The following is a 12837-nucleotide window of genomic DNA, read 5'->3' on the forward strand; positions in this document are numbered from 1 at the left end:
GGACCCACGATCATCTCAGAGTCTCTGCCCATAGAGGAAAGGTTCTGATGCTTTGCTTTAATCAGGAATCTATGAGTATTGAAGGTCCTTGTCCTCAATTGGTTCTCCATCAATCAATAGAGATGCCAGCAGCCAATGGGTGGGTAAAAAGAAAGAGGCGGGACTTCCAGGTTCCCACAGGCTAGGAGAAAGAGGAGATTGAGATATTCGGGGGAGATAGACAGACTAAGAGCTGTAGAGGAGATCTTCCAAAATGGAGATGGAAAAGGAAATCTGTCCATGGAAGAGCAGCCTCAAAGTGTCTTGGGCAGCAAGACCAATGGGCTTCTCAGAAGGTAACCAGGCAACTACGTTTAGCGTCGATTTAGAGGTGTTGATCTAGGAGTAAAGATAAGGGCACACTAGCCACAGAAGGCTTAGAAGAGCCCAGCCACTGAGACAATAAGACAGGTTAAAAATGAACTAATGTGTGTGTCTTTCATCCAAGCATCAGAGATGGGCAGGTGGGACGCGCTGGGAGCTCAAAGCTGTGTAGCCAAAACTACTTCCAGCCCCATTTGACCCATGAAACTGTATGCTCAGGGTCTTTGGGTTCCTGACAACCTACGGGAAGAGAACCCTCCGTCAGAGAGAGACTCCCCAATGTCTCTGCCAATGCACACAGATGAGTGTCTCTATAGAGACCCCAGCTCCCCTAGGTCACATGGAAGAAGGAAATGGTGAGCTTCGACAGCGCTCCCTGCTCCTCAGAGCTAAAGAAAGGATGAGCAGTGAGGATCCATTGTAGAACCATTAGGAAAATCAGGGCCGAGGATCAGACCTTGAGGAAACCTGTTCTACAGCTTCGTGGAGGCCAGGTAGCTGCCTAGGGGCCCAGGTAGGTAGGCTGGTCCATCTAGTAGATTGCAGGGCTGGGGCTCAGGAGTTGCCTACCATCTCAAACTGGCCCTGACGCTTCTCCCTTCACCCTACTGCTGGGTGAAGGCCACAGTATACCTCTGATTAGTTTTATTTTGGCTGGTTTTTTTAGAGGTGGGAGTTTCACTATGTAGCCCAGGCGTCTCTTGGACTCGCAGCTTTGTAATCAGCAAGCATTTGAATAGTTTTGGGCTCCTAGCAAGTGCCAAGAATGTGAAATAGCAACACATAAGATTTCCATTGTCTTTATATTAGGCATACATTTACTATCACTGTTCACTAGTTCTCATTATAAAACAGGTAAACTGGGGCCCACGACATAAATCATCTGCTCAAGACATAGAAGAATCCCAGCCCCCTCCCTGTACTCATGACTTATGACCTCTCACGACCTTGACCCCTTCCGCCTGACCGGAGATTCTGAAGTACCATCATCTATCGATTTATGTGTCTGTTGCTATTGTGTTGGTTTTGGGTATCATTATATAGCCACAGATGACCTGAACCTCTCTATGTTGCTTAGGCTGGCCTCTAACTTACAGAGATCTGATTGGCTCTGCCACCTGAGTGCTGGAATTAAAGGCATGTGCTACTATACCTGGCTAGAAGTACTTTTAAACTGTAATAATCCAATTAATGTTTACTCTAACTAGTTGAACTGTAAAACAGAAATGAACTTTTAAACCATTTCCCACCCACCCCTGAAACCAATTGAAAGTCCCAGATGCCAGGGATGTAAGAGGCTCTCAGGACCCAATGGGGATGACCTTAGCTGAAATACCCAGTAGAGGGGAGAGAGAACCTGAAGAGACCACCCCAGTAGATAGGCATGGCACCCAGTTGAGGAAAGGGGCCACTCACCCATCTCAAAATTTTTAACCCAGAATTGTTTCTGTCTAAAGGAAACTTGGGGACAACAAATGGAGCAGAGATTGAAGGAAAGACTATCCAGAGACCACCTCACCTTGGGATCCATTCTATCCACAGACACCAAACCTGGACACAATTGCTGATACCAAGAACTGCTTGCAGACAGGAGCTGAGTAGAGCTATCTTCTGAGTGGCTCTGCCAGCACCGAAAACAGATCCAGACACTCACAACCAACCATTGGACTGAGTCTGGGGGACCCCAAATGGAAGAGATAGAGAAGGACAGAAGAAGCAGGAGGGGTTTGCAACCCCATAGGAAGAATAATATCAACAATCCAGACAGACCACCCAGAACTCCCAGAGACTAATCCACCAACTGAAGCTGGGTGAGCCCATGGCTCCTGCTACTTATGTAGTAGAGGATTTCCTTATCTGGCATCAATGGGAGGGGAGGGGCTTGTTACTTCAACCAATGGGTGAGGCATGAGTGGGTTGGTGGGTGAGCACCGTCTTAGAGGCAAGGGGAGGGGGTTCCGGAGGGGAGCCCGGGAAGGGGGACAACATTTGAAATGTAAATAAATAAAATAATCAATTAAAAAAAAACATTTTCTCTAGCAACGGCTTCTTCAAGGTCTTTTCTGAGCCCCCTTTTCGTCATCTCTGGTCTTCTGGGGTCTTGCACATTTCTGAACCAAGAGATGCTTGAACTTTAGAGCAGCAGATCTCTTCCGGCATTCCGTTCATGCTCCCTCCTCCCACATGGACACAGAAGGTGTTCAGTCCTCAGTGCTGTATGAGAAGGGAAGGAAGGGGCTGGGAATGAGCGCAGTGATGGGTATGCGTAAGGCCCTGGGTTCGAACCTGGAGAAGTGAGATCAGGGTTGGCTGAGCAGTGCTGTGGTGGGGACAGGTGTGGTGAAGACGGAGATTACAGTCTCCTGGACATCATGCCAGGCTCTAAGGATAAAATGATGAACGAGACGGACCTAGGGCCTCTGCCACTTCTGTCCCATTGCCTGTCCTAGGATCCAGACCCTCCCTGCTCCCTGGCCAGCATGGATTTTCCTACCCCCTGTGAGAGCCTTGTTCACTAGGCGTGGGGCTCTTAGTAAACTTCCACCCTCATCAGCTCCAAGGACATCCATGCCTCTGCCTGTGGTTAATTTGCCTGATGCTAAGAACTAGGAAGTCATCAAACGCCTTCTCCCTCAGAAGGAGAACTATGAATTATATAGATTTGCCTGCTGGTTGCCTTGGGAAATGAGGCCCCTTGGACAGCAGAGCAAAGTTCCCTGAGAACGTATTCCCCAGAAATTCTCTACCTGCTGCAGTGCCTTTCAACAGGGACTAGGCCCAGAGCCAGCACGGGAGCTGCCCCACCCCAGCCAGAGGCACAGAACAGGGACTGGAGAGGTTTATGGAATATCTTAGCCACCATGTTGACGTTTAACTGGATGTCAGGGACCTGCCCATGTTTACATTCATTAAGTCAAGTGACTTCAGGACAGCTTCAGGAGGCAACTGTACTCAACTCTGCTCCATTGCACAAATGACAGAGCCTAAGCACTGGGGCTTATTTTAGACACCCCCCTCCATCTTGCCCAGTTCCTCTGGGCACTGTCCTGGTTGGGCCTCAGGTGTGTTGCAGAATGCTCCTTCAAAGCAATGCAGGCAGCCTGGGAAGCCTTTTACTGCAACCAAGGAGCCGTACCACTGAGAATGGTCTCATTTCATTCTTCCCCTCCCCTCCCCTCCCCCCTTCTGCTCTCCCAGCCTCCTCCTCTACTACAGATCTCCTCCCCATCAGGCCAGCTTCTTCCTACTGCCCCAGCCCCCAAGAAGTTAAGCCATCTCTGGGTCTCTCTGCTTCAAGAACAGAGGCCTTAATTGTGTCTCGGTGGCGAGAGAATAAAGATGACTTCCCAAGCAGGACACGCCAGCATGTTATGCCAACGTAGTCATGTGCAGAAAACCAAGAGGGCTTTAAGCACAAAGGCTTGCACTGACCTGGGCAGCCACTGAGGACCAACCTCAGCTCACCCAGCCCGCCCCCCTCCCCCAGGCCCAGCTAGGCCTTATGTCAACGTTGGGTTGCAGAGCAGGAGGCATAAATGCCAGAAGAGATTTCAGCCATCCATTTCCTGGCTATGGGTGGGAACTGAGCACCTGTGCAGGGGACTTGCTATATAGGTGGAAACTGCGGTCCTGTGCGGAGGACTTGCTATCCAGGTGGGAACTGGGCAGCATGTCGTTTGAGGCTTCTCTGTGGCCTCTAGGCCTGCTCTATCTTCACAGGAGAAACTGGCTGGAGATGACCCCCTGGATGTATGCTCCCTGGGGTTTGCCCAGGGACTAGCCTTGTGTGAGTAAGTTCATTTCCCAAATTTCCTCTTTTCGGTAAACAGCGGCTACTTCCTTCTGGGTGGCTACTTCCTCCTGGTCACTGGGTTTCAAGAAGCTGGCCAGGCAGGGACTCACATGTCACAGATGACAGGCCCTCTGACTAGTCCACGTTCAAAAAGAGAAAAACTGAAGCTATGTTTGTTTGGTTTGCACTCTACATAATCTTGTAAAAAGTGTCCAAATTGAGTGTAAAAAGAGGTGCAGAGATGAAATAAACTTAGAGTCCTAGATGAGACGACAAAAAAAAAAAAAAAAAAAAACCACAACAACAACAAATAAAACAACATACAAAGAGCGGCAGCCTAGAGTGACCTTAGAGAATGGGCAGGGTAGAGGAATGGGCAGGGTCAAGTTGAATTTGAGTTGATTGCAAAGGCTTGGGCATTCCCCATTGCTCAGGGAAGTCCAGACTTTCCAGTGACCCCTGCCAAGATGGTTTTTTACATTGACACTTGGTGTGTGTGTGGGGGGGGGGGGGGGGAGGGCGGTCTCAGGCCTGTGATTTAGGCCTCCAGAAAGAGTCACATTTTGTCCTGACCATAGCCAGGCAGGGACTAAGTCAGTTTATCCCTTAAAGACTATAGGCTCGGTGTCCTGGTATGCTGGCTTTTGAAGAACTGGTGAAATATCTACTGTATAAGAAAAATAGCCATTGTGCTGGTAGATGCCTATGATTGGAGCATTTGGGAGGCAAAGGCAAAAGCACAAGTTCTAGGCTAGCCTGGGGCTTCATAGAGAGAAGCTGCCCTGTCCAGCAAAAGACAGACAGAAAACAGGAATGGATTGACTTCAAACATCCACAAAGAAGACCAAAATCAAAATTAAACATTGGGGTAAATATGTTGCACATAAAGTGCAATGTTATGTCCATGCCTTTATCCTCAAAAAGATCCTTTAGATTTTTCTCTTTCAGTTGGCCAGAAATGCCATGGAGACATAATAATGCTCAGGAAATCATAGCCAAGGCCTGGAGAAATAAATAGACCAACAGTTAAGACCACTTGATGCTCGTGCAGAAGACCAGGATTCTGTTCCCAGCACCCACGTGGTGGCTCACAACCATCTGTAACTCCTGCTCTAGGAGTTACGGATACAATACCCTCTTCTGACATCTGCCAGTGTCAGGCGCACATGTGGTGCACCTATATACATACAGGCAGAACACTCATGCATAAAATAACATAAACAGATCTCTTTAAAAATCAAAAAGGAACTTATCCTCATGTGATATCAAAAATATGGATGTATCACAGAACTTTTAAAATTTTCTATTTGTATGTATGAGTGTTTTCCTGGATGTATTTACATGAACCATTCCCTTGCAATGCCCATAGAGGGGGGATCAGATCCCCTGAAATTGGGATTACAGATGGTTGTGAGCCATGTGAGTGCCAGGAATCAAATCTGAGACCCCTGTAATAGCAGCAAGTGCTCATAACCATTAAGCAATGGTTCTCAACCTATGGGCCATGACCCCTTTGGAAGTCAAATGACCTTTTCATATAAGTTCCTGCATTTTGAGAACCATTTCACTAAGCTGTCTTTCCAGCCCAATCTTTGAACACCTTTATAGCCAAATTGTGTTGATATTTACTCTGGAATATGAGAGCCTTTCAGTGTGTTTACTATGACATAAGGATGTAATCTCCAAAAGGACAAAGGCAGGGCCCTGCAGTGCTAAAGTGGGGTTCCAGTCACATCCAATGTGAATGTGCAGGGAATTCAGGCACAACAGAGTCAGGCTGGGACCAGCTTAGGATCCCTTGGCCAGCACTGTCTACCTGCCCTAGCCTGCCAGCCCAGACAGCCTCCCAGGCTTCCTCCCTCTACCCAAGAGAGATGTTATCTCTATATTTGTCAGACATCTATTTCCAAGTGCCTCTGCAAAGCTTAAATCTGTCCTCTAGGTCCATAATTCAGTGGTAGCCCCACTTTCTCACAACACAGGGCTGAGCTGAAATGGGCTGTAACCTTCTGCCCCTCATATCTCAACTGCCCAGATCGACTTTTCCCAGCTCTTCCCCTTTCCGTAGTAGCATTTCAAAGTCACACCCCATCCTGAAGGCCTTCTCCACAAGCCAATTAGTCATAGGCCCTGGTATTCACAGAGTGAGGCTCAAATTGAACTGGGTCCCTCTCACTCTCCGGGACAACTAGCTGGAAGGAAAGCCTACTGTGCATGTAGACCAGTAGGACTGATGGACTCCTCTCTCAGGATCTGCTTACCCAGGAAGAAGCAACACTAACGGCCAGATCACAATAATGACAACAGCAGAAAATAAAAGACTGCAGCAAAAGGAAGTTACATAGCCTGACCTAAGCTTCAAATGGGCAGTCTGCTTCAGTGTCCTTGTCTTTTCTGGTGTGTGTATGTGTGTGTGTGTGTGTGTGTGTGTGTGTGTGTGTGAGAGAGAGAGAGAGAGAGAGAGAGAGAGAGAGAGAGAGAGAGAGAGAATTTAAATATGCCAAAAGGGTGTGCATAGGGTTGGAGAGATGGCTGTAGTTAGAATCTCTAGTCCCTCTTGAAGAGGACTTGGATTTGGTTTTCATCACCCACGGGGTAGTTCACCAATATCTATAACTCCAGCTCTGTGGGATCAGGCACCCTCTTCTAATGGTACATTTGACGTGTCCTCACAAATATAACTAGAATGACTATTTCTCTTTGGGAAAGGTGTTACCTTTCCCCCTCCCATCACGTAGGGCTCTGCTCATCTCTTAAGATCTGCCTCCTCTGACCAACCTACAGAAGTAGCTTACCTTCATCTTCCTTTACAAACTCCCTCCTTTTACTTTGTTAGTTTTGTTTTTTAAGCACTTAAAACCACCTTGTGAGGTTGTTCTAAGGGTTCAAATAAGTTAACACAGGAAGTACTGGAAGCTGGGGCCGGGCTCGCACATTCCTGTAATCCTATCACTTTTGGAGGTAGAGACAGGAAGATAGCCAAGGCTCAATACCACTTAGGCTACAAGGGAGAGAAACTGTCTCAATCCTACATTCCTGACACCCTCAAGTAATCACGGGGAAGTAATGTGTTTAGTTAGGGTTTCTCCTGCTATGATAAAGAATCACAACCAGAAGCAAGTTGGAAAGAAAAGGGTTTTTGTTGTTGGGATTGTTTGTTTCTTTTGGTTTGTTTTTTCCACTTTACAAATTATAGTCCATCTGAGGGAAGTCAGAGCAGAAACTCTGACAGAAACAGAGGCAGGAACCTGGAAGCAGGAACCATGGAGGACCGCTCCTCACAGATTCCCTCTCATGACTTGCCCTTCACAATTTCCCCAGCCTGCTTTCTTACTTCATCCAGGACCACCTGCTCAGGGCACCGCCCACCGTGGGCTGGACCCTCCCACATCAATCATCAATCATGCCCAGTCTTGCCTACAGGCCAATCCTATGGAGACATTTTTTTTCAGTTAAAATTCCTTCTTCCCAAAGGACAGTAGCTTGGGTCAAGACAGCAAAACACTACCAGCACAGTGGTAATATTTTAAGCAGCAATCCTTACTTACAGGTCATAAGAGCATTTGTGCAACAAAACAATTGTTCTACTTGTTCGCCTTTTAAAATGTGTGCATTATTGTTCTGCTTTATTAGGATATAATCTCCACGAGGCCAGGAAGTCACTGCCAAGTCTTCAGAGTTTGAATCCTACACAGAACGCCCTCCATAAATATTTTTTTTTCATTCAGTGAACAAACCAGGATGTAGGGAGGCAGTAAATACTTTGGCTTCCATTCACAAACTCTACAAATATTTACCGAACACCCACTCTGTGCCAGGCAACAGGCTCTCTCATTTTGTATTATCAGCCTATTGCTGGCTGGACATGGATTTTAAAATCAAAATTTATTCGGAGTTCAGGGTAGTGTTAAGTGGACTTTCCATAGTTTTTTAAGAAACCCTCTCGTGGAATCCACGCTCGCATAAAGAAACAGAACTTTGCCTCCCGGGGACCGGGTGGAGCTAGCCTGGCTCGCTAGGGAACCCAGGCTCCCCACGCAGTGGGGGCGCGGCGGGGGCGGGACTACAAGTCCCAGGCTGCTCAGCGCGCCACGGCCCTGCGGAGGGCGCGGCGCGGGGAGGTGGGCGCTGCGGCGGCGGCCCAGAGGCGCGGGGCGCGGGCTCGGGCGCAGGCGCCGGCAGCGGGCCATGCCGGGGGCCGGGGACGGCGCGGAGGAGAGCTGCAGTGGTGGTGAGGGAGCGGTGCCGGGAACTGGCTCGGAGGCTGGGGCGGTGGCGGGACGGGAGCCGTCGCGGCTCTGTGGCTACCTGCAGAAGCTCTCCGGCAAGGGCCCGCTGCGCGGCTACCGCAGCCGCTGGTTCGTGTTTGACTCGCGCCGCTGCTACCTCTACTACTTCAAGAGCCCGCAGGACGCCCTGCCGCTCGGCCACCTAGACATCGCCGACGCCTGCTTCAGCTACCAGGGCCGCGATGAGGCTGCGGAGCCGGGAGCCGATCCGCCCACGCACTTCCAGGTGCACAGCGCCGGTGCAGTCACCGTGCTCAAGGTGGGACGATCGCGCCCGGTGCCCACTTGTGCGTGTCCCGCCTGTGGATTTCCCCCTCCACCTTCCTTCCTTATCCCAAAGGCCTCCTCCTATCCTGCCCAAGCCTCTCTTCCCACTGCCTACTCTGATTCCTTCCTCATTCTTATCTTTTGCCCTTTACCTGTGCTTGAACTATGAGGCAGAGGCAGGGTTGGGGGTTACTCGGCTGATGCGCCTTTCCTCTGCTCCCTCTCGTCTTTCCTCGGTTCCCTCTGGTGTCCACACTCACCATCCCTTAGATGCTCTGGGAGCCCCTGCCACGGTTGCAGGCTTCCACCCTCCAGCCCTGCCTTTATAACTCCTCCTGTGACCTTGGGTATGCCCGTTGAGTGACCCCCTCTGTGCTTCAGCTGCCTGCTCTGTAAAATGGGGACAGCAGGTATTGGGATTAACTGGTTTCCACTCTAAAGTGTTCCGTAAATGTGGTACATTTAGTGCTATAGCTAGACGCAAGTGATAGCAGGGGCTACCACAGCCCCATCTAGAGAGGTCAAGGATGCCCCAGCAGTGCCCACCCTGGCTGTTTTCCTACTTCTTGGGAAAGATGGGAGGGGCTGCTTCAGCTTAGGGAAGGCTTCCTTAGGCTTCCCCAGAGAGATGGAGTATTAGAGGCTTGACAGTAGTCACCAGTCCTGTTGCTGGGAGTTCTAAAGTCCTGGACTATGACATCTCCTAGAAATTGTCCTGTTTGAAGCACCCAAGGCTCTGGGCCCTGGCCTAGAGCTGGGCTGCCTCTCACTCTGGGCCGTGCTCCCTGCTTGGTTCCCCGAGTCTCCACCCTCTCTTTTTCTGGCTTCCCTTCCTGTATTGCAAGCTGGTCTTTCTCCAGAGCAACAGGGCTGGGCTTGAAGCAGCAGCCCTCTCCAAGCTGGCCAAGTGGAGAGTGGCCTTGTGAGCATGCAACTGTTCCTGAGTTCTGCAGAATGTGCAGCAGCTGGAGCTGTCCCCTTAGGCCATTTCTTAGAGCTTTGTCGACTCAGCAGAGTCTGATTGGGAAGGATGGGGTGGGGGGAAGGCTGGGAGGGATGTGTTTTGGGCCCCCCCCCTCTCTGAGCAGATGCATAAAATGTTTCTCTAAAAGAAGCCAAGCAGGCCTGCAGTTCAACTTGAGGTAACTCAGTGTCTGTGTAAACTTGGGCCCAGCTCCCAGAGTGTCCACAGGGAGTTTTGTCAGAAGCAGATGCTTGTCCTCTGTGTACACTCGGACACTGGTGAATTTCCGGTAGAATTGCTTGTTAAAAAAGAAAACCGAGCTTCCTGTTTCAGATTTTCTCAGATAACTTTGGAACTCTTTCCCTACCAGTTCTTTCAATTCTAAGGCATCTAAACAAGGGCAGCATCTGCCTGAGTGAATTACAGTGTTTAATGGTATACGATGACTTCGGACTTGGGTGGATTGGAACCCGCAGCCTGAGCCACGGACCATGTGTACTGGACACATTTTATCATTTCTCTGTCTAGTTCCCGCTTTGGTCTAATGTGAACTTTACCTTCCCCCCTTGGATGGCAGCGAGGGCTCTAGAAAATGTGATGGGAAATGGCTGGCACATTGTAAGCACTGCCTGGCAGATATATCTAAAACAGCAGGCACTGTCTTGGGCCAAATATATGCTACAGTCTGTTGAATTAAATATTAATTGGGTACTACTTACAATAGACGTTATAGTCATAGAACATATGAGTAGTAAGCAGGAAATCAGTTGTGTGTGTTGATCTGTATGTCTGTCACAAATGTGAAACTGAGCAAGAAAGAAGTTACAGAAATGATACCTTTTCTGTAAGATGATTATATGAAATGTCATCTATACACCTTGAGGATCTGTGCTGTGCCCTGCAGGAAGTTGGGAAGCTACGTCATCGTGACAAGCCCTGGTTTCAGGGTGGTAGATAGCTGATAGGAAGATAGGGTTGTAGAAGGGGATGGATATCCTGGGGCTTCTCCTCTGGTTCTGCAAGGCTTTACACCTGAGACTGGGTCATAGCTGTACTAGGGTTTGTTTGTTTTTCAGCATATCCTTATGTAGCCTTGGCTAGCCTTAAACTCATAGTTTAAGTGCCTCTGCCTCCTGAAAGCTGAGATTGAGGGTGTGTGCCACCACACCCAGCTCAGATTTAAACTTTTTTTTAAATTTATTTTACATATATGAGTGTATGTATATGTCCTGGTTCCTGCAGGGGCTAGAGAAGATACCTGAAACCTGGACTTAATTACAGCTGTGAGCTGCCATTCGGGTGCTTAGAACTGAACCTGGGTCCTCTGTAAAAGCAAGTGCCCTTAAACTGTTAGCCATCTCTCTGACTCCTGATGCTGTTTTGCCTTTTTAAGAGGGGGAGGGAGTTACTGACCCACCTGACTTTCATTCAGAATGTCCCAGGCTTCATGAATATTCATGCAGAACTTTTTTTTTTAACTTATTTTTATTTTGTGCCTACATTTATGGAAGTGTGCCACGTGTGTGCTGTGCCTGTGGAGACCAGAAGGCTTCATCAGGTCTCCTGGAAGCCGAGTTGCAGATAGTGGAGAAGCACCAGGGAGTTTCTGGGAACTGCACCCTGGTCCTCTATAAGAGCAGCAGGTGCTCTTAACCCCTGAGCCGTTTCTCCAGCCTCACAAGAGACAATTTCAGATGAACAGTTAGAGTGTTGGCCTGACAGAAGTGGTGGGAATGGGAAAAGGCGGGGCTTTGCAAGAGGGAAGGGCAGCTGAGATGCAGGGGCCACAGTCAGGGTGGCTTTGTTCTATATGTGAGTTTTAAGAGACTGGGAAGAACTGCTTAAGAGAACCTAAATTTGATCCCCAGCGCCCTAGTAAAAACTGGGCATGTTATTAATGTACCTATAATCCTGCTGGAGAGAAACAGGATCCCTGGAGCTCCCTGGCTAACCAGTCTAGTCAACTGGCAAGCTCCAGACACAGGGAGAGACTCTATCTCAAAACATAAGCTGAAGAAGATACCCAACATTAATCTCTCCTCTCTCTCTCTCTCTTTCTCTCTCTCTCTCTCTCTCTCTCTCTCTCTCTCACACACACACACACACACATACACACACAGACACGGACATGCATACATATACACACAAGGAGAACTTCAGGGCACCGTAGTTCCTTCTGAGCTGCTGAAGTAAAACTGTTACATTGGAAAAGCTGGAAAAGACCAGTCATCGTCCTTCTCATGTGATCTGATTCCCATGAGCATGTATGCATAGCACAAAGACCAGGGGAGAGAGACTGTGGTTTCCAAAGAGCCGGCGAGGACTTATCCCTGCCCCTGTTCAAGTCTGCAAATAACTGCACATGCCATTTCTTCTGAAAAGGATGAGTTAAAAAGAGAAAAAAAAATCCATGATTTGCTTATACTATATCATGTGTTTCTTATTTTGAGCATCTTGCAGCCTTCTTGGGAAAAGCTGTGGCTTTGTTGGGCTTATTCAAAATGCCTGACTGCTTAAGTCTTAATGAAAGCTGAGACTGGAATTTCTTGGTAAACTCCTCTATTCTTAAAGTCAGGGATCTGGTCCAGAGCCCTATTTTACAGATGAGGGAAAAGAGGCCCAAGAAGGGCTAGGATTTGCCTGAGATCACGAGGCTCAGACCATCTGAAAGCAGAGTCTCTGGGAACAGGGAGTGTCCAAGTCCCATTATCTGCTTTGGCAAATCTCTCTCCAGACTTTGGGTTCTGTCTTGTTTTGGATTAGGTAAAGTGTAGTGGCTTTCCGCCTTCAGTCAGTCCTTGTAATGCAGCAAGTACCTAGAACTTTGTCCTGTCTGGTTCTGCTAGCTGGAGACACTTTAGGTAGAAGCTGCCACAGAAGCTGGAAGAGGCAGGTGCTTCCTGTGTAGTGTATGCAGGGTGCAAGAGGCTTCTTTTCCAACTTTCCTGGGACCAGAGGCATAGAGATATTTCTAGATTTGAACTGGCATTTGGGGATAAGAAAGGATGTGACTGAATGTGGATAAAGTTTGGGTGACCCTGCCCCAGCTGATCTCTGTGGTCCTTGGAGCACAATACACAGTCAGACTGGCCACCAATGAGTTCCCCTCCACGGTCTCCCTTTCTTGTAAGCATTTGGTGCTCACGCGGACATGTGCATCT

General features: G+C 48.7%; 1 protein-coding gene across 2 annotated transcripts in view; it reads left to right on the plus strand.

The window, feature by feature from the left end:
• Positions 1 to 8260: 8260 nt before the first annotated feature.
• The window catches only part of Tbc1d2b (TBC1 domain family member 2B), a 66880-nt gene continuing 62303 nt past the window's right edge, over positions 8261 to 12837 (plus strand). Inside the window, exon 1 of one of the 2 annotated variants that reach the window (XM_052187657.1) lies at positions 8261 to 8387. Coding sequence is in view for 1 of the 2 variants with exons in the window: in XM_052187655.1 (XP_052043615.1) it covers positions 8345 to 8704 (360 nt within the window). In the remaining variant the exon portion in view is untranslated. Of the gene's footprint in view, positions 8705 to 12837 lie in introns of both variants that reach the window. The other variant, XM_052187655.1, reaches the window with a different exon arrangement.

The sequence above is a fragment of the Apodemus sylvaticus genome, chromosome 7, assembly GCF_947179515.1.
Source record: "Apodemus sylvaticus chromosome 7, mApoSyl1.1, whole genome shotgun sequence".
In the NCBI taxonomy this organism is placed as follows: domain Eukaryota; kingdom Metazoa; phylum Chordata; class Mammalia; order Rodentia; family Muridae; genus Apodemus; species Apodemus sylvaticus.